Here is a 21,234-nt window from a genome sequence, read left to right as displayed (position 1 = left end):
GCAGAAACCCAATGGCTCTCATCGCCCCATCCTCAATTTGAAGTCCCTGAACAGGTTTCTCAGGGTTCCCAAATTCAGGATGGAAACTTTGCGTTCCATCATACTGGCGATGGAACCGGGGGATTATATGGTCTCCCTGGATATCCAGGACGCCTACCTCCATGTGCCTATAGCAACATCGCACCAACGTTTTCTGCGGTTTGCTATTCTCCACAACCACTACCAATTCAGGGCTCTACCCTTTGGTCTCTCCACGGCACCAAGGGTATTTACCAAGGTGATGGCGGTCATGGCGGCTCACCTTCGGAGCCAGGGGATACGGTTGCTACCGTATCTAGACGACCTCCTCTTGCTGGCAAGCTCCCCGGAGGTACTGATCCAGCATCTCCACCTGACGGTCGCTTGTCTACAGGCGCACGGCTGGTTGATCAACTGGAAGAAATCCTCCCTCATCCCATCACAACGGATGGTTCATTTGGGGGCCCTGCTGGACTCTCGTCAGCAACGGATTTTTCTGACTCCAGAGAAGGTCTCCTCCTTACAGCTGCGGATTCACAGTTGTCTGAGCAGTGGCAGAGTGTCGGTGCACTCAGCGATGAGAGTTTTGGGGTCCATGGTGTCGGCATTCGACATGGTGGAGTTTGCCCAGTTCCATTCCAGGCCCCTGCAGGGGCTGATTCTTTCAGAATGGAACGGATTGCCACACAGGATCCGCTCTCAGATGCTGGTGTTGTCCTCGGAGGTGCGTCTGTCCCTAGCCTGGTGGCTGCAGACAGCGCATCTCCTGGAGGGGCGCCCCTTTTGGATCCCGGAATTAGTTCTGCTCACGACAGATGCCAGTCTCCGGGGTTGGGGGGGCGGTGACAGGCTCCTTGTCACTTCAGGGTCGTTGGTCGGCGGAGGAAGCGATTCTTCCCATCAACATCCTGGAACTGCGGGCAGTATACAGAGCCCTGCAGTCGTCCGGCACCGCTCTTCACGGAAGGGCCGTTCAGGTGCAGTCAGACAACGCCACCACGGTGGCGTACATCAATCACCAGGGAGGGACTCGCAGTCGAGCTGCGATGTCGGAGGTGTCCCGCGTCCTGGCTTGGGCGGAGCGCTATCTTCCAGCTCTCTCTGCAGTTTTCATCCCAGGAGTCCTCAATTGGGAGGCAGACTTCCTCAGCCGTTACGATGTGCATCCCGGGGAATGGTCGCTTCATCCAGAGGTATTCCAACTACTCGTGGACAAGTGGGGGCTGCCAGAACTGGACCTGATGGCGTCCCGTTACAATCACAAGCTGCCTGTGTACGGGTCAAGGACAAGGGACGCAGGCGCAAGTCTGATAGACGCGCTGTCGGTGAAATGGCTGTTTCAACTGGCTTACTTGTTCCCTCCGATATCTCTGCTGCCTCGGGTCCTGCGCAAGTTCAAACAGGACGGAGGCACACTGATCCTGGTGGCCCCAGCGTGGCCCAGAAGGCCGTGGTACTCCGATCTGCGGAGCCTGTCCATCGACGCTCCGTACCTCCTACCTCAACGGCGGGACCTGTTGTCTCAGGGGCCCTGTCTTCACTCGGATCTGGGTCGACTATCTTTGACGGCGTGGCTCTTGAGACAGCCGTCCTGAGGTCTCGGGGCTTTTCTAGCTCCGTTATTACCACCATGCTGAGGGCGCGCAAGCCTGCTTCCGCGAGGATCTATCACAGAGTGTGGCACACTTACTTTCAGTGGTGCGAGGCCAGAAACTATGATCGCCAGGTGTTCCGAGTTTCGCGTATTCTGGCTTTCCTTCAGTCCGGTTTGGAGTTAGGATTACGTCTTTCTTCACTGAAGGTACACGTGTCTGGTCTGTCGGTGTGGTTCCAGCGCAGGATCGCTGCTATGCCGGACGTACACACCTTTTTCCAGGGTGTTTTGAGAATCCAGCCTCCCTTTGTGCCACCTGTGGCCCCGTGGGATTTGGCGGTGGTTCTTAGGGCCTTACAGGGTCCTCCTTTTGAGCCCTTGGAGTCAGTGGAGCTCAAGTGGCTAACTTTTAAAACTGTTTTCCTCTTGGCAATTGCTTCTGCCAGGAGGGTTTCAGATTTGGGGGCGCTTTCTTGTCGTCCCCCTTTTCTGATTTTTCATCAGGACAGAGCGGTGCTTCGCACTCGTCCTGATTTCCTGCCTAAGGTGGTTTCCAGGTTCCACATTAATCAGGAAATTGTTGTACCAGCCTTTCAGTCACCTGATCTTTCGGCTGGGGAGACTTCCTTAGACGTTGTAAGGGCACTCCAGGTTTATGTGGACCGGACTAGTTCTGTGAGGAAGTCGGATTCTTTGTTTATCCTCTTTGGTTTTCACAAGAGGGGTTGGCCTGCCAACAAACAGACTCTAGCCCGTTGGCTTCGTTCTGTTATTATTGAGGCTTATATGCAGGAGGGTTTACCTGTTCCAGCCTCGGTTAAGGCTCATTCCACTCGGTCCGTGGGCCCTTCTTGGGCTGCTAGCCGTGGCGCCTCTGCTGTTCAGCTCTGTAAGGCGGCCACCTGGTCTTCCATTCAGACCTTTTTGAGGTTCTATGCGTTTGACACCTTTGCCTCTCAGGATGCATCCTTTGGGCGCCGGGTTCTATCAGCACAGGAGCGTCCCCGCCCTTAGTTGGACTGCTTTGGGACATCCCCAAGGTCACCCTGTGTACCCCTATGGACCCTGAAGTAGAAAACAAGAGATATGGTAAGAACTTACCTTTGTTATCTCTGTTTCTACGAAGTCCATAGGGTCCACAGGGCACCCGCCCTGACGCACCTGGCTTCATATGGGCTCTGTGACTGGTCACCGGTTTTCCGTCTCCCATTTCTGTGAGTATGGTTCTTGTGTGTTCCAGTCTTCCTTCTCTCTGTTTCGTCTCCTCCTCCGGCCTGGGCTGCTTACCAACTGAGGTGCCTGTGGCTCGGGGGCGGGGTATAGGGGAGGTTGGACCCAAGTGCATCCTGGGAGCAGCTAAAAGCTTCAACTCCGTGGTGCCCGAGGATCCAGGATCCAGCTATACCCCAAGGTCACCCTGTGGACCCTATGGACTTCGTAGAAACAGAGATAACAAAGGTAAGTTCTTACCATATCTCTTGTTTTTTAAATTATTATTTTTTTTTTTTTAAAGTGCCCTCAATGTACCACAAAGTTAACTTTTTTTTTTTTTTTTTTCGCATTTTTCTTTTAAACTGTTTGGGATTAAACGAGAAAAGGTTTCTTAGGGAAAAAATTTTACATTTAAAAAAAAAAAGCACAAATCAGCCATTTGACACCATTTATAAACCTTCAGTACTTTCCTTATGCCCACTAACAGCCTTCTATACGGTCCTGCTAACAAAATTGTAAATTTCTGGGGGTCCAGGATGGTCTCCCCACTTTTTCATGCACTTCTCTCACATCACCTTTGGCAATCAATTCGCAAACCCCTGTACCTCGAATAGGCATTTTTAATTGGATTGGAGAATTCTCGGGTGCGCGCATTCATGTGAAGTCTGCGAGTTTCATGTAACAATCTAGCCACTCGCACCTAATTGGATTGACCCCCTAAGTCTGATAGTGGCAATTCATTGGCTACATTCTGCCTGATGCTGAAGGGTAAGTATTTATCCATGGAGAAATTTAGGTTTGATACTACTTATAATTAAGGCCACCTGGAGTTTCTGCATTTTGCTGGTTGTGACATTTAAAGTACCTGCTAAATATTATTTTGTTTCTCCCCTGATCGTACTTTTACTTATTTTTCGTAGAATATACTGGATGCAGCCCAGTCCTCCCCTAAGTTATCCCCATACTCTGCCTGGGTGCTGCAAAATATCTTACAACATAAAGAATTGGATAACAACTCAGTTGATCACTCCCCTTTGGAAAATGGCAGTCCTCCTTCCAGACTTTCTTCATCTTCCAAACCTGGTTCCCCTGCCATCGTTGTGGCTTCCCCAGTTTGCGTGGCCAAAAAAGAGCTGGTGAGTTTCTCTATGCCAATATTGTAATGTGGGTTTTGTGGTGGTAGATCTGTCCTGTCCTGACTGGACTGACTATCTCCTTTTAGGTTCTGCAAATCATTAAAGAGGTAGATCAGTCTTCCAAGTTGCAGTCGGAAAAAGTAACGGAAGTGGAAGGCGTAATCCGGTTGTACGAGGAAGCACAGAGAACAAAAATGAAGGTACGCCTCTACGATGACCGGTTTGCAGGGTGAATTCCATCCTTGCCTTTTGTTCTCCATAGTATTGTTCTCCCTCTTTTTAGGAAGAACTGCGTGGTCGCCTCGACATGACTGATCAGTTCAGCAAGTTGTTTGCCGAGAAGGCCGTAGAGCAGCTGAAACGCTTTGAGGAAATGATGGAGTTAAAGCAGAGACAAGAGAAGCATCAACTTCAGGAGCAACTGGAGAAGGGGTGAGGGTAAAAGAACCATCGCTGCTTCTCAACAAACCAGCGGTTGGTGCCTAATGCCATTTTGTTTTTTAGGTCTAAGGAGGTCTTGGGGCAACAAGAGAAATTAAAGGAGGAACACCGTCACCGAGCCAAGGTTATTCATCTTTTACGCCTATGGGAGTCTTTTAAATATGAAATAATGATTTGTCTAGCCTAATCAATATTCCTCAGCAAACGGGCTATCGCTGGTCCATAAAGCTTCGGGAGGTAGCGCTCTTCTGTGTAATGGTTCAGACCACAAAATGGCTAGCTCTACCATGTGTAAAGGGGGGGCACTCTGCATTCTAAACCAAAAAGTAAAAACTTGATCCAATTAATTCTGCATACAGTAATAATAAGATGAGGTAAAACCAAAGGGTGATCCAAATCAAGGTTAGTTTTCAGGTTTGAAATATATAAAGGTGTATCCTCATACATCTATACTCACTATCCCCAAAAACATTTCCCATAGAGACGGGTCAGATAAATCGTATCAATGGCATCAGACCTGTTCACAAAATAGTCTTATTCAATATGGGACCTGGCCCAAGTTGTAACTTATTCTATTGGAATTAAATTTGAATATTTATACATGGGGGTAGATGTATGATAGTGGCAGTTACCGTGCCGCTATAACGCTTCCCGCTTCGGTAGTGCAGGAAGCACTACCGATGAGATGTAAGAACAGGGGCATAGCGCCCCTGTCATTTACCGCCCAGACCCCCGATCATACATCGGGGAGAAGCGGTATCAGCGCACATAACGTGCGTTTATACCGCATCTGGGCTTCTTACGTCTCCCCCATGGTGCGCTATCAGGTTTGGTTTATTTCTTTTTCGAGCTGCTGTATTGTGAATGGTTGAGAGTATCTTCTCCCCATTGGTGACATCAGATATTCCTGGAAGAATACCTGACTCAGATAAACAAGTCTAATTACATTTTTGGTACTGGCCACCTTGTTCATACATTGGAACTTAGGCCCTCATTCAGAGCCGTACGCTCTGAGCAGAGCGCACGCTCTGAATGAGGGCCGGGCTCCATTTTCATGGAGCGTCCTCCTGGACGCTCGTATAGCTGTGGGTCACCACCCACAGGCTATACGAGCGTGCTTTGTGATGGCCGCGATGGTCGAGACCATCGCGACCATCGAAATTGCGAGCCGGAGCCTGCGGTTGAGGTTTTCAACCGCAAGCTCCGGAGTGATTTTGGCTCTATCAGAGCCAAAATCACTCCCACTGACATCACTAGTGATGTCAGTGGGCCGGCTTCTGACGGGAGGCGTTCCCGTGGGAACGCCCCCGTCAGGGAGGCACGCCCCCGGCACGCCCACCAAAGGGGGCGTGCTGTCAATCAACATTGACAGCACGCCCCCTTTGATCGGACACAACGAGCGAAGGACTTTCCTTCGCTCGTCGCGTCTGGCGCATGCGCACGACGGAGCTCTCCGTCGTGCGCATGCTCAGTGCATAACATCGACCCACTTGCGAGCGGACAGCCGCTCGCGAGTGGGTCTGAATCAGGCCCTTAATTCCCATTGGTGTAATTTAAAAAAAAATAATAATTGCACCAGGAGACACCTTTTTGTTGCTTCTGCTTCACCATTGCCCAAACTCTTGTACTGAACTTCTATATACTAATGTTCCAGTATAAAAATCCCACCATAACACTAAAGTTGGGTACACACTACACGATGTGTACCCTGCATGACCTTGCCGGCGACGTGACCCTGCATGTGGCAAGTGCATACACGCTTGCCGATGCCCGGTACGACTGGGGGGGAGCTACGTGTCATGCTGCATTCTGCAGCGTGGCATCGTTGGCGACATCCCCCGTCGGCCCTGCTGCAGGGCCGACGGGGGGTATGTATCAGCGTCTAGTGTGTATCATGGGTATGCACAAGATGTTGTACCCGATATTTCCCCTTCCGTTTCGCGGGATCGGTCAACATATCGTCTAGTGTGTACCCAGCATAAGACATTTAAAATGGGTAATTCATACTCTTATTAGCCAAATTAATAGGTATGTAGTCATTATGTCGTCATGGTCATTATGTTGACATCGTGTATGTCTATTAGGGATGTGCAGGCTCGGATAGGTTCGAGTTTGCACGTGGAGTTCGGATTTTTCCCTCCAAAAAAAGGAACTCAGAAAGAGGCAAAACGTCATCTTACATGGACGAACATCATCATTCCTGGACAATGTCGACAGTATAGGGGTTAGGCTGCGGTTAGGGCTCTAACATTAGAAAAACAATATGTTGACGTGCACAGTGTCAGCATTACGAACATGCCATTTGTCGACATAACGTCCATGTCGACACCCAAATTATTAGTCTATATATACTCCAAGATTGCTCATCATGCAAAGCACGCCTACCTGTTTTCCATTATTATTTTTTATCAGTAACCTGTTATGTGCACCTGTACAGCTCCTGACCTTGAAGCTGCGCGAGGCCGAGCAGCAACGCCAACAGGAGATGGAGCGTGTCCGGCAAGAAGAAGGGCGCGAGAGGATGCGCAGGTTGTGTATTCTGCAACAAGAAGCTCTGCAGCTCATCCAGAAGATCGAAATGGACTACAAGCTCCAAGAGACGTTGCGTGTGGACCTCTCTGCTTACAGCCAGCGGGGGAACCAGATATGTGGAATTTTATCCAGTGTTGTTCGCGCCAGTAGTGAGGTAAAGTGGTTTTCCCTGTTTACATCTACTAAAACCCTTTGAAAGTACAGGTTGAGTCTCCCATATCCAAATATTCCGAAATACGGAATATTCCGAAATACGGAATAATTTTGGCATGACTGAGATAAAACCTTTGATTTTTGATGGTTAAATGTACACAAACTTTGTCTAAGGCACAAATTATTACAAATATGGTACACAATTACCTTCAGGCTGTGTGTATAGGGTGTAAATGAAACATAAATGTATCTCATATATGTACACAAACTTTGCTTGAGCCACAAAATTATTGAAAACATTGTGTAAAATGACCTGCAGGCTGTGTGTATAAGGTGTATATAACACATATATAACTATGTGTATATTGGGGTCCCATTCCCAAGATATTTCATTATGATATGCAATTATTCCAAAATACGGAATATTCCGTTATCCAAAATACCCTTGGTCCCAAGCATTTTGGATATGGGAGACTCAACCTGTACTACACAACTTGAAATGCCGCGCACACAGTGGCATTAGGTCACTTAACTAACGTCGCCCCATAAGTGGCATCAGACTGGACCCGTGTAAAATACGTGGCTTTACTTGTGGACATGCCTGATTCAGCAGATATCTGTGGTTCTACCACTGGGGAGCAGGGTCCACTAACTGGCTACAATGTGCTCTAGCTGCTCAGTCTGTTGGGTGGCCGGAGTTGTCCAGTTGATTCATTTATCGTAAATTCATTTTGTCTCTTGGAGTTGCAGGATTTTCTCTTGTGTATCTAGTTTAATATAAAAAAGCTACTAATAACATTCATAATATATTTAAAAGTTCTAATCTCTTCATAGGAATATTTGACTTTCATTTGCATTTCCTCTTTGTGCGTAAGCTATTCTACGATCGGTAACTTTCTGTTATTGGAGTGTCCATTAGTGTTGCGCTGTGTACAAGTATTGCCAAAGTTGTCAGTTTCTATAATCTTCCTGAATTCGTTATATTTTCTGAATGTGATTAGTAAAGGTGCTCGCACGTGTTTCTTTTGCCAGCTTGGCCTGCATGCCAAGCGACTGCATGTCTGAGGGACGTGGCTAAATCTTAGACAGCTGGTAGTTTGGTGATCCGGGCTTCTAGCAGGAGGACAGGGACACACAGCACCAATAGTGCACTTGGGTGATGCCCTCATACATGGTCAGAAAGCTGTCATCACCACACCAGATTTGCCATCAGTCCTGATTTGATAGCTTATAGAGCTCGAATAGATATTCTTATGCACCCCTACTTGCTGCACTTTGTGGCCAAGTAGCTCTAAAACCGCAAAGTTGGCAGCCAGAATCGCAGCTGAAATTAGATTTTGGGGACTTTGGGACAGGGACAGTGTGGGTAAACGTAGGATTTCGTTGTCTGTTACTGAGCAGCATCATTGGTTTTCATGATAAAACATTCCAGAGACACATTTTCATATTTAGCTATGTTTTTGCTATAGGACTCTATCCTGTACTTTTTAACCTATAATAGTAGTATTTATGTTGTAATCTTCTGTCCTGCTTTCATAGTGAAGCCTACTAGTTTGGTCACTCGTGTGTTGCATTACTCCCCAGTAGAAGGCTTTTTTGAGGTCCTGTTAGCTTTGCAGGAGATTTACAGTGGGGCTCCGGAGAAATAACGAGCTGATCAGAATTCTGTGTTCCCGTCAGAGAGGTTTCCCCACCCATGATGATGTGAGCGTTGGAGAGCGCTCCGTGCAGGAGATGCGGGTGTTGGTCGGTGCCATGGAGAAGGAGGTGGCTGCCGCTGAGGAGCGGCAGAAAGCTGAAGCAGAAGCTGCCAGTAAGAAGCAGAAAGAAGCAGAACTGCAGCAGCAAACAAAAGCTCAGGCCCCGGCCCCAGCTCAGGTCAAGAAGCCGATGCAGACAGAAGGTAAATTGCCCTTTCTGAATCCCACCCCATGAGGACAATTTCAATTAGCTGTGCGACTTTGGCACCTAGGTTGAGCGCTTGGTTGATTGGTTGATTCCGTTACTGCCTGTTTTAACTAGTGCTTGGCAAGGTTACCGCTGGCCTCATTGATTAGCTCCAGACACTAAACCCGGGAACTACGGCTTAACGCACGTTAGCCACGGGCCTACTGTGGAAATACAGCGGGAGCTAAAACCCCGCAGTAAGATCCCGTGGCTAATTGATCCCCCCCCATATAACTAATTGCAAGCTTGCAAAAGCCACCAAGCGACATTGCATCCAAGTCTCGGTCTAACCTGTTTTGTTAACCGTGTTGAAAATAATCATCTTAGTAGCACCTGGTGCCTTCTTTTCTCAGGACTTCAGGAAAAAGCCGCCAGGAGCACGATGCAGAGATACCAGCAGACGCAGAACTACTGTGAGCAGTGTCTGAACGCTGCCAGCCAGCTCCACACGTGCAAAGATCTCCAGGTAGCTGACATCTTCACATTTCTCCAGATATCCACCTGCACCTCTGTCCCGCTCCTCCTGACACTACTGTCCTCTCTTCCAGCTGAAGAAGATCAAGGCCGAACTTCAAAAAGCAGTCACTATCCCCGTCAGCCAAATATCCTCCAAAGCAGGTGCGTTTAGGGATGTCTCTAATCCCCTTCGTTCCTCTGCTTTCACAAGTTATTACTAGTTCTCCCGTAGTTGATCTGCTGGTATAATACCGCCTTCCTGTCACTCCCAATAGGTTCTCTGTTGAGAGAGATATTTGACAAAATCAATAACTTGCTCCTGGGAAAGCCAGTTCTGTCCGGGGGCCGTCAGGTTTCGGTGTCTCTCCATTCCCAGGGGTTGGACTTTGTGTGTTACAAGCTGGCTGAGAAGTTTGTGGTGAGTAGTCCCATGACAGGGAAGCAGTTTGACACTAAAAGGATTCCACGGATGGGCGTGATGCCGCATCCAAGAATAGATCCGCATACATGGCCTGATTCTGATCTGGACGCAATGGTGATATTTACGCAGATGAGCGATTATCTGTCAGCTACGGACACGTCGCACTGCACACGCGCCAAAGTACCTTTGCGATGCAGTAAAGATTTAACCGCAAAGTGATTAATATTCAGGGACCATATGGGGGAGGGCAGCAAAAACTGAGGCGTGTAGCTAGGCTGCTTTAGCGGGGCGCTGGGACCGGCCCTATTTCTGAAGGGCAATAAGCAACCTGCCCTCCGGCGCGGTGCCCTGCTGTACAGCCTGCAGTTGCCGTCCCCACCCGCAGGGCGCAGTGTCCCGCGGGTGAGGGTAAACTGCGGTGTAGCGGTTACTGCCGGTGAATGGATGCCGGTTGCGTGCGCACTGACAGCAGCACTTGGGGGCAGCCCGGTTGGTTCGGAAGTACCGGGCATGCCCCCAAAAGTGACGAATAGGGGAGTTGACTTAGACACGCCCCCTTTTCTTTGGTCACACCCCCTTTTGGATGTGTGCCGTTTCTCAAGGTCCGACGCCGGACCTAGAGTGAACACTAGACGTGTATCCGCCAACCTCTGCCATCCCGTGCGCAGAAAATATAGTACCAGCGCCTCAGTTCTCACGGACATTTTGAGCGACCCTGGGATTAGGCAAACTTTCTGAAGGGGTTGGGAGAGGAGAGAAGACCAGGGGGTCTGTGTTATATGATGTTCTAACATTAAATTAATAATGACATGGCTATTCGTGGGCAGGGCCACCAGATATGGTACCTCGTTTCCCTGCACCCATATCCTCGCCAACAATTGGGGATAGTTTTCGAGAACTTTCTTCAAAGTATGTTACTCCATATCAGGGGTATTTCAGCTTCTCTGGAATTACACATCCCAGCATGCCCTGTCACAGTTTTCTATTATGGCATACTAAAACTGTGTCAGAGCATGCTGGGATGTGTAGTTCCACAGCAGCTGGGGGGGCTGCATGTTGTATACCCCTGCTCAATACAGTTCACCTTTAGGGTTTTTTTAAATAGTGTATCTTTGAAGCTGGTGGATGTGGATCCTTTGTGTCCATCAACCTCTCTGACCTCTGATTCATCTGGCTTTGGTCCCTTTCCCATTCTCTTTAATGACTGCTCTGAGAATCAACAGTCATGTCATTGTGCATGGAAGAAATCCTACCTTTCCTCTATGGAGTCTTAAAATAGAATCACAAATAGCGTCAGGTCACGAGAAGTATCTGGTTGTTGGAGCAACCAAATGTCTCACTTGGGGGAAAAAACGAAGCACAGCGGTCAATGGGATGGGAACTGTTGCTGGTTTTCTTGCAGAGACGTCCGGCTTTTGCAAACTCTCCGATCACAAACGAGACTGATATACGCATACAGCCAAGTTTTGAAATGGGCTTAAAATTCCAGGTGGGAAGTCTGGATTGCCTCAAATTGGGGTCATCGGCAAGAATTCAGGCATTAATTGATATTGAGATATACAGGAGTCTCGTGTGTTTATTAAAACTGTAACTATGGTAAAAAAAAATTAAACTAAGGCTGTCTCCTGGTTCTAGACAGGACCCCAAAGGGAAGCAAGAAACATAAAATTTAGATAACTGGGTTCAAGATTGAGCCATACTATAGACGCATGGGGGATGGTTTAGATGGGGGGATAGATGAGAGAATTTCAGAAGAGACTGCCGCTGTTCCATGGGTTCTTGAGTATAGAGAGAGATGTTTGTTACACCCAGGTACATATCTGACTAAAGTATACCAGCAGAGCTATAGTCCATCACACTGTAGAATTGTAACACAACATTTAAGAAAGGCAGTGAGTGGTACAGCACAAGGGTCTCCCTGTTTCTGATGGGCACACAACAGTGTAATCACCTACCAGCCACAGATAGGTTCTCTATCAGTTGAGATTTTTTATTTTTGTTTCCTGAACGTCCAGCAGGAACAATAATACACCAGCCAGACCTGTCTTTCAACCAAGGTCATTTTAATAGTCTCTGGGCTCCCTATCCTATACCAGTTATTTCCCACAGAAGAGTATTCTGGGTACAGGGGGAAGTCTTTTTTTTTTTTGTATGGTCCTCCACATTTGTGAGCTTTACCAAAAGGCATAATCACATAGATGATAATTACCCTGGTATCCTCCCTCCCTTAACCCTCTAGTGGGTTTTTTCGGACTACAGAGCTCTGAGATGACCAGTTTTTTTTGGTGAAGTCTGGCCGGTCATCTTGTCGCATGAGCACAGTATTGTCCGCAACGCGAGCTGTACTTAACATACCGAGAAATAAGGTTGAGATTGTGATGTATAGATGCACCTGGGAGAACTTTGGCCCTTTTAGAAGGAATATATCTAGTAAAAGCAATTTGTACGTCGTCATAATATTAAACAATGGCAACGGGAGTGCCACTGATGTCTTCCCATTGAAAGGTGGTACTCTTATTACCCAAGGCCGTCGCCACACTCATCACAAGTATGAGATAAATGGCTGCTTCTGTGCGTTTGAGAAGGTGCTGGGTACAATTTGCCTTTGGTTATTTGGAACTTGTATTAAAAAACAATGTTTAGTTTTATGTGTTGAAATTTAGTCGTCTTTGCTACAGAAACAAGGGGAAGAGGAAATAGCGTCTCACCATGAAGCTGCCTTTCCTATTGCCGTGGTAGTTTCTGGGATATGGGAGCTGCACCCCCGAGTAGGTGAACTCTTCCTTGCTCACCTGTATAAGAAGTGTCCTTATGCTGTGCCCTTTTACCCGAGCTTTAAAGAAGGAACTCCACTAGAGGAGTATCAGAGGTGAGCTTCTGTGTTCTAGACTCAATGCTATATCATCTCTGTTCAGTCACTTTGACTGCTGCTGTGTATCCGAGCGTCATTGTAGCCTCTTGTTACTCTGTAGAAGGCTTATCTCTTGGTTCTCTTGTGGTGATTACCAGCAGAAATTAACATTTAACTGTTACCTGGGGTTTGAACGCTGGTCGCTAATTTAATAGCTCCCAGCACTTTATCCGGTAGAACAGACCACATGACACAACCCGCGAGTAATTGAACCGCCCCCTAAATGTCATTTTAGTGTTTCGTTGTTTTTTTTTTGTTAAATCTACATAATAAATATGGTGCTCCAAAGCTTTTTCTGGCTTCCTCGTCCTCCCCACACTGCCAGGTTTATTTGATAAAATTACGCTATATATAACCCCAAAGGTGCTTTAACTCCTAGTAACCAGTCAGAAGTTTACTTTCATTTTCTAATCTGCTGTCAACGACCACTAAAATCGGATTGGTTGCCATGAATTACAGCACAATTGTGCACATAACAGTAATGGAGCATACACATGGTCAGATGAACGATTTTGACTGCATTAAATTGAAATCGTCCAAAACTGACTGCAAAACATGTCAGATATTATCTGACCATCGGGAACGCACATTGTTCATCGTTCTGACATGTCAGATTTTCCTTCATATATGAACGATTGAACGATTTTTGAAATCGTTATCGTTCAGATCTGAAGAAAAATCTGACCGTGTGTATGCACCATAATTCATTAACAATCCTATAGAATCAGGTTATGTAACTGTGAGAAGACTATGCTGAAAAATTATAGATACATGAAAATGTTTTTTTGAGCATGATCACAGACGCGACCTTTAAAGATATTTATCATCTGTCTTTATTTTTTGCTTTGTGTAAAATCGCCGCAAGTTCCATTTGGTGATTTGTTAACACATGTTTATTGCTCTTAGGATGCTGGGATACCTGGTACAGGACACTAAGGTTGAGCAACAGGACAACTTTTTGAAGCGCATGTCTGGGATGACCCGGCTGTATGCTGCCATGATACAATCACGCTGGCCTTATGGAACAAAACAAGGGGTTTGTTTTTTTGTGTGTGCCTGTTACAATGGTTTCTTTTTAGCTGGATATAAGTCTTTCTCTGAAAGGTAAAAATGGGACGTGCTTTTAAGTGGAGCTTGATAGAGCATCTTTTGAGGGTGGCACTTCTATCAACCTGGGCTGATAGAAGTTATACTGGTAACTTGTTCGGACTCTGTTGTCGGCAAAAGAAAAGGTAACCCTAAAACGTGTTGCTAAGATATTAGGATGTAATCAGGACACGCGTTAGGATATTTAACCTAGCGGAGTTCATTGCACACTGTCTATCTGACGACATAAAATCTGCAAGTCTGTAGTCTCTTGCAATAGGTTTCCCTCTCCCAAATCATGCTTCATCTCCATTCTTGCAAGTTTTCCAAATTTGCTGAGACTTTTTCTGGCCAGGTTTTTTTTTTTTTTTTTTTTCGTTTATTGGCCGTCTATCTAATGTCCAGATTTGTAGTACTTTGGCCATCCTACTACATTTTTTATTTTGACCAATTGGAAAATACAACCAGTTATTTGGTCATCGTGCTAAATGGCAGTATCTGTGAGCATTGGGAATCTTTTTGTTTCTGATTTTTCTGTTTTATCTTCATTGTATAGTAAATGTTGTTTTTGTAGCTTTATTTTATTATAAATAACTTGCATTATACTTTTTACTTCATCGCACTATTTATCAGTGCCTACGGTATTTATCTATAGCCCTGAACCATGACGGACATAACCCCTGAGATCGACCATGAGCGAATGACCGTTTCAGCCATCTTTTAAAACAAATGAGTAAACCTGGCCATGTATGCCGCAACTCGGACGGATCAATTTGGTCACGTGGTAGATTAATGCTGCCCAGGCCAACATCTGCCAAAGGCTTATAGAAAATCTCTAATCGGATAGGGTACTAAACCTGTAACGGCACGTGCTAACCGGGCTACGTGTGAGCTCTCTCATATCTCTGTTTTGGTCACATGCGGCGCATACATTAAACATAAAACCCGTTGATCAGTATTGGAACCAAGCAGTGTGGCGGCAGCTTGTATATTGCACAGCTAACTGTCTTGTTTATTTCTAGGCTCACCCTCATGGGCTACGTCATGGTTGGCAGTGGATGGCACAGTTGCTGAACATGGAGCCACTGGCGGATGTCACCGCTACTGTACTTTATGATTTCCTAGAAGTAGGTGGCAATGTTACTTTAATATGTATGATGCAACATTGTTATGTCTGTGGTATTGGAATGTATTTTAAAGCTAATAAAACACAAAGCTGTGCTTCAAACAAACGGGGAGATAGATTTTCTTTTTTGTGTGTGTATATATATATATATATATATATATATATATATATATATAAAATCTCCATATCTTTTTTTTTTTTTTTTTTTTTTTTTTTTATTTATTCTCGCTCTCTCTCTCGAATATTTTTGCTCTATTTTGCAGCTGGAATTGTTTTTATAGGTCATAATTATCTCATGACCACACATATAGTCCTAATATTTTAAGGTCACAAATAAAAGTTACGTTTTAAACCTAATCATATTGTTAACCTAAAAGTGCGCCCCAGTAGGAGTTTTTGTTATTCTTCTTTTTTTTTTTTTGTTTCTATGCAATCTCTTTTTATAGTACCAATCGCAACCTGCCAAATTCTAACTTACATTTTTCTGTTACAGTTGAAATGAAAGCAATCCTCTAATTGGGTATACACCTTTTCTGAGGGCTTACCTGTGTACAAAGGTGCTCCTGTAACCATGGCCTGCTTTGTATTTATAGGTCTGTGGCAATGCTCTGATGAGACAGTACCAGGGCCAGTTCAAGAAGCTGCTCTTCTTGATCAAGGTGGAATATTTACCGAGGTATGATCAGCTACTCTACAACAGTGGCTCTCAAACTCTGTCCTCAGGACCCCAAACCTTTCCCGTTTTCCAGGTCACCTAGCAGGTGCACAGACGCTGCCACATGTTAAAGATCCACAGGTGGAGCTAATGTCACTTGTGATTCTGTGAGGGGACCTGGGAAACATGAACTGTTTGGAGTCCTGAGGATTGCGTTTGAGAACCTGTGCTTTATATTATCTGATTATAAATGTAAAATCGTAATAATAATAAAGCGCAAGTGTCTTCTGAGTCACTAGGCAGAGTAAGGCTGGTGGTTCGCTAGCGCCTGAAGTGCCCAGAATATTCAGTGCAGACACCATAATGAATGGTGACATTCCTTCTCTGTCACATGGATATGATTATGCACAGGAAATATTGCTTAGAGCATCTTCAGATCTTATTGGTCCAATATGATGGGGGGGTGGGAAACAGAATAGAGTTCCCTATTGTCCCTTCTCCAGTCTGTGGGTTAGCGCTGAGCAATTTGAGTGATATGCTAGCACTTTACTAGCAGGTAAAGCGACAGCGTCCACCGAGTGCCTGTGTGACACGGCCCTAACCTTTAGCAATAGTGTAACCTTTAGACAGCATGGAGACACTGTAATGGTTGGCAAATGAGCCCGTCTCAAGGAAAGCTTAGTCTCTAAATAAGGAACTAGTTATGTTGGGGGAAATGCAAACTGGTCAAGGAGTAATGCTAGTTACGTGGTCAGGCTAAACGCTTGCCTGATGATATGGAGGGAATATGTAAACCCTGCCTGGCATGAGGGAACAATACAGAACTAGGAAAATCCTGAAGATGCACTGGGGAAGAGTTGAGCAGCCAGGCTGTGTGCACGGCTTGTGCTCAATTGAGGGCATGTGAAGATTAACAAGGAGGTATGAGGAGGTGTGACATCACTGAGAGTTTTGTAGGTGGACTTCAATTTTCAACTCTATTCTGTGCTGATAAAATGATGGAGAACGGAAATTACTTCTGTTTACAAGTAGCTATATGAGCTTAGGAGTACAGATATCAATTGGGAACAAGACCGGCAATAAGGGAAGTGGGCCAGGTTATACCTTCTCTGTTGAAAGCCTGAGTGCATTGGGGTTACCGTGCCACCACCACCTAGAGGCGTACTGCTACTTGTCACAAGCAAATTACGTGGAACATAGCTACCCCCTCTCACCCAGTACTTGGGCTCTGTCTGCTCATAAGGAAGGTTTTTGTTTTAAAAAAATAAATTCAAATAGTCAGCAACAGAGAGATGGCAGGCCCCACTGGGCACTAGCAGTTCGTCTAGATAGCCTAATGGGTAATCTTCCCCTGTTCATAATGGCAGCCAAAGAGTCGTGCAGAGTTGGAAGAAAAGCAAAAAAATCTTTTCCTTTTTTTTTTAAAAAAGGAGCAAATTTGCACCTTGACAGACCCATGTTGCAATTTGTGGGTGGGGGGCAGATTTATAGGGAGTGCACAGATTTAGAGTAAGGGTGTCGCCAACTCCAACCTAGCTCAAGTCTAAAGGTGGTCATACACGACGGATCGGCACGATATAGGTGCTATATCGTGCCGTGTATGGGCACAATATCGTACCTGATATCGTGCTGCGTGCTCCAGCGGAGTCGTACATCGCATCCCCATGTCTTCCTGCAAAACCATCTGACCTGGGATGCGATGTACGAAACCATTGAAATGGTGGAGTTGGGAGCCGGCATATCGTGCGGTCTGCGGGCACCGCACGAATGCCGGCAGTGACAGCACGATCCGTCTGCTGACGGATCGGCTGTCGCACTACATTGTGCATCACACCGTGTTTGGCCAGCATAAGTTTCAATGTAAAGAAAAACTGCCCAGTATTTGTACACCACATGATGCATGGGGGAGGGGGGGAAGGTAGAGCTGATGAGCTGTTTAGTGATATTTGTGCAGTTCTTTTAAAACCTGTATCTATCCTAAGTTAAGTCCAGAAAAAGTTGGATATGGGAGAAAACCCTCTTCATGGCAGTGACCTATAGACACTGGTTAATGGCATGGTAGTGTCATATTGCACAGAAGGGCCAGCTATATATTGGGTATAAAATCTGTTTAAATCCCAGCTAAAATAAGTATTTTTAGAAGCTTCAAACAAGCTCCTGAGAGAATAAACCATTTCTCAGCACCATTAAACTGATGTTCTCAGCAATATTTCACCTCTAGAGAGCAAAGAAATCTGTAAGTACAGAGTGCTCGTTTGTAGGATGATAGGTAGTAGGACAGTGAAGAACTGTTACTATACTAATTTGTAGCCCCAGGGATGCCACGTTTTCTCAAGTTCTTATAGCGAGCAGAGATCATCCTGCGCCTTGTGCATTCATCATTCTCCATCTAAGCCTGCAGTTAAACATCCAGATTTGCCATCAATGTATCCGTTGTACAAGTTCCATTCTTAAGATTAAATTCAGGTTATATCAAATATAAGTTCTCCGTTGGAGACTCCACAGTAGGGAGCTGAGGACTGCATGGCCCAATGAGGAGGAGAGGAGAAGTTGGGAAAGTCCACTTTGTCCATGGGCATGCTACATCCAACATATGATCTCCTGGGAAGGCTCCAGAGTAGGGAGGAGAGGACTGTACTGCCCAATGAGTAGGAGAGAAGTCTGCTTTGTCCACAGGCATGTTTGTTTTTATTGCTTAATAATGTTCTGAGCACTGTGGAGCCCACATCCGGTATCAGTGTATACAACAACCCGGAAGCTGGCCCTGTGTATGTTGCATTGGAACCCAGTGTACTCTTAATGCTAAGTGGTCTTCTAGTTTCTATGCACATTCTTATACTTCGGTTGCTTCCTCATGTTTCTCTCTCTCAGAATCGAGAGTGTTACCTCGTCCTGTGAAATGGGGTCAGTCGCTCGTCTCAAACAGTTCCTAGAGGTAAGTACCATATTCCAGGTGTACAGCTGGTCTGCGTTATTTCTATCCATTTCACGTTTTTTCCTTTTTCATTGCAGGACGCCATACAGCGAGGGGACATCCCGCTTCCCAAAGGATACCTGCACGCTGCATTCTGGAAGTCCTGACCACATTGTCTCCAGCAAATTGATCTGAATTTTTTTTATTTAATTATTATGTTTTTTTCTCTAGGAGAAGCTATGACGTTTTTAATGCATTTTTGTTTTGTCTGTTTCCCCAAAATCATTGTCAGAGGATTTTATATAATTGTGTGAATTAAAAAAAAAAAACTTTGCTCATAATCCACTCAGACAGTTTCTTATTTATGTGTAACAATTCATTCACTAATGAATGGCTTTGAGGGTATGGCCTGCTGATGGAATAGGATGTCATGGCGGGTGTGTCATGGCATTGGGGTGTCACGTGTCCGGAATCTCTGAATCGAACAGGGCATCAGTAACTTGTCAATGTATGGAAACTTTTTACATGTTATTATTATTGACCTTTTTTTATATTGATCTGTATAGTTTCAGGAACTTTCACACTTAACTGTTTCCATACACCCTAAGCAAGTCTTAGTTTTGACCTAGGGAGTTGTACCTCACCCCTGACCATAATACAATAAAATATTGGGGCGTGGTCACACTTCCCTGGCAGGCCCAGGCACATTAAGGCGGTACACCGCGTGTGTAATTGGAGCATATTGGTCATTTTGGTTGTGCTTTACACAACCAAATGTGGGGGACCTCTTTATTTTGTTTTTGGGGGGTTCTGTTACTAGGAAGAAAATTTATTGCATTAAATTGAGTCCTTGTGGCACTCAGAGGGAGATTTTTCAGCCCTAAAGAGGATAAGTGGAGAAGTTCCCCATAGCAACCAATCACCTCCTGGCTATCATTTTTATAAATGATAGCTATAAGCTGATTAGTTGCTAGAGGCAATTCCTCCACTTGTCCTCTTTAGAAGATTTGATACATTCCCACCCTCTTCCTCCCATTCCCTATGTGAGATCTTTTGGATTTATATGTAAGTAACTGGTGCACTCATAGCTCTTAAGGCAAATGTGTCTACTCTTAATATTGCAAAGTGGAAGTTGGCTTGATCCTCTGGGGTGGAGGCTGAAAAATGACCTTAATAAGGTTGAGACCAGATGGTCGACAGTCAATTTGTCGACAGCTCAAAAGGTCAACACACAAAAGATCAACATAAATTGAGGTCGTCATGGGAATGGTCTATATTATGTATACACACAGCAGGTAAAAGAAGTATTGAACACATCAACATTTTTCTCAGTAAATATATTTGTAATGGGGCTATTGTAATGACATGTTCACCAAATGTCAGCAACAACCCATACAATCCACACATGCCAAGCAATCAAACCATATATGTCCATAAATTATGTTTAATAATGTGAAATGATACAGGGAAAAAGTATTGAACACGCTTACTGAAATTTATTTCATACTTTGTACAAAAGCCTTTGTTTGTAATGACAGCTTCAAGACTCCTCCTATATGGAAAAACTAGTCGCATGCATAGCTCAGGTGTGATTTTGGCCCATTCTTCCACACAAACAGTCTGCGAATCTTGAAGGTTCCGTGGGCCTCTTCTATGAACTCTGATCTTTGGTTCTTTCCATAGATTTTCAATTGGATTAAAGTCCGGTGATTGGCTGCATTCTAGCAGCTTCATTTTCTTTCTCTGAATTGAGTGTCCTTGGCTGAGTGTTTGGAATCATTGTCTTGCTGAAATGTCCACCCTCATTTCATCTTAAGCATCCTGGTAGATTGCAGCAGATTTTTATTTTTTTTTAATCAAGAATGTCTTCTATTCATCGTTCCTTCAATTAAATGAAGTATGCTAGTACCGTATGCTGAAAAACAGCCCCACACCATGATGTTCCTACCTAAAAACCTCACTGTTGGTATGGTGTTTTTGGGGTGATGTGCAGTGCCATTTCTCCTCCAAACATGGTGTGTATTACGGCATCCAAGGAGTTCAATTTTGGTCTCATCTGACTAGACTGATATTTTAATAAGAGTGTGTTTCTACTTCAGGGTCCATAGGGGGTCCACAGGGTTGACCTTGGGGTATAGCTGGATCTGGATCCACGGGCACCACGCAGTTAAAGCTTTGCTGCTCCCAGGATGCACTTGGGTCCGTCCTCCTCTATACCCCGCCCCGGCCACAGGCACCTCAGTTTTAGTTGGTGCCCGGCCGGAGTCGGGTCACCCTGTCGCAGTGGGGCTGCAGGAGCAGCCCCTAAGCTTTATTTTAAAAGAGAAATTTTTTATTTTTTTCTACTTTTTTTACACTGTTAGAGCGGCAGCATCAGACTGTCCTTTAGAACGTCCACGCTGCCGCTCCTTCTCCCCGCTGGCGCCGCGACGCCAGTACAGCTCTGGGGATCGCGGCGGGACCCCAGAGCCTGTACTAGCCGGGCTCTGGGGACTCCCTTGACTGCTGCCGGACGCGACGGGGATCAGGTAAGCCGCGGGTCGCCGCGTATACTTCAATGCAGTCAGGAGCCTCCGGTCTCTGGGGACAGACCGGAGGCGCTAGCGGCGGCGGCGGGCTCCCCCTCAATTGA

The 21,234-nt window shown here is 45.7% G+C and overlaps 1 protein-coding gene across 1 annotated transcript; it reads left to right on the top strand.

Moving 5' to 3' along the window:
• Positions 1 to 3,744: 3,744 nt before the first annotated feature.
• Positions 3,745 to 18,928, top strand: LOC148430712 (mRNA export factor GLE1-like; the record flags this gene model as incomplete). Its single annotated transcript, XM_088466525.1, has 15 exons — positions 3,745 to 3,960; positions 4,047 to 4,160; positions 4,244 to 4,392; positions 4,465 to 4,525; positions 6,839 to 7,087; positions 8,767 to 8,989; positions 9,387 to 9,499; positions 9,582 to 9,651; positions 9,765 to 9,907; positions 12,589 to 12,779; positions 13,728 to 13,857; positions 14,930 to 15,034; positions 15,627 to 15,709; positions 18,560 to 18,623; positions 18,701 to 18,928. Coding segments are annotated over 15 exons (1,980 nt in total), but the record flags the coding sequence as incomplete, so codon positions are not given.
• Between the last annotated feature and the right edge of the window lie 2,306 nt (positions 18,929 to 21,234).

This window comes from Taudactylus pleione, unplaced genomic scaffold (genome assembly GCF_031769625.1).
Source record: "Taudactylus pleione unplaced genomic scaffold, aTauple2 ptg003427l, whole genome shotgun sequence".
Taxonomy (NCBI): domain Eukaryota; kingdom Metazoa; phylum Chordata; class Amphibia; order Anura; family Myobatrachidae; genus Taudactylus; species Taudactylus pleione.
Note: the sequence above shows the minus strand (reverse complement) of the source record. Positions and strands in the feature narration are given on the sequence as shown.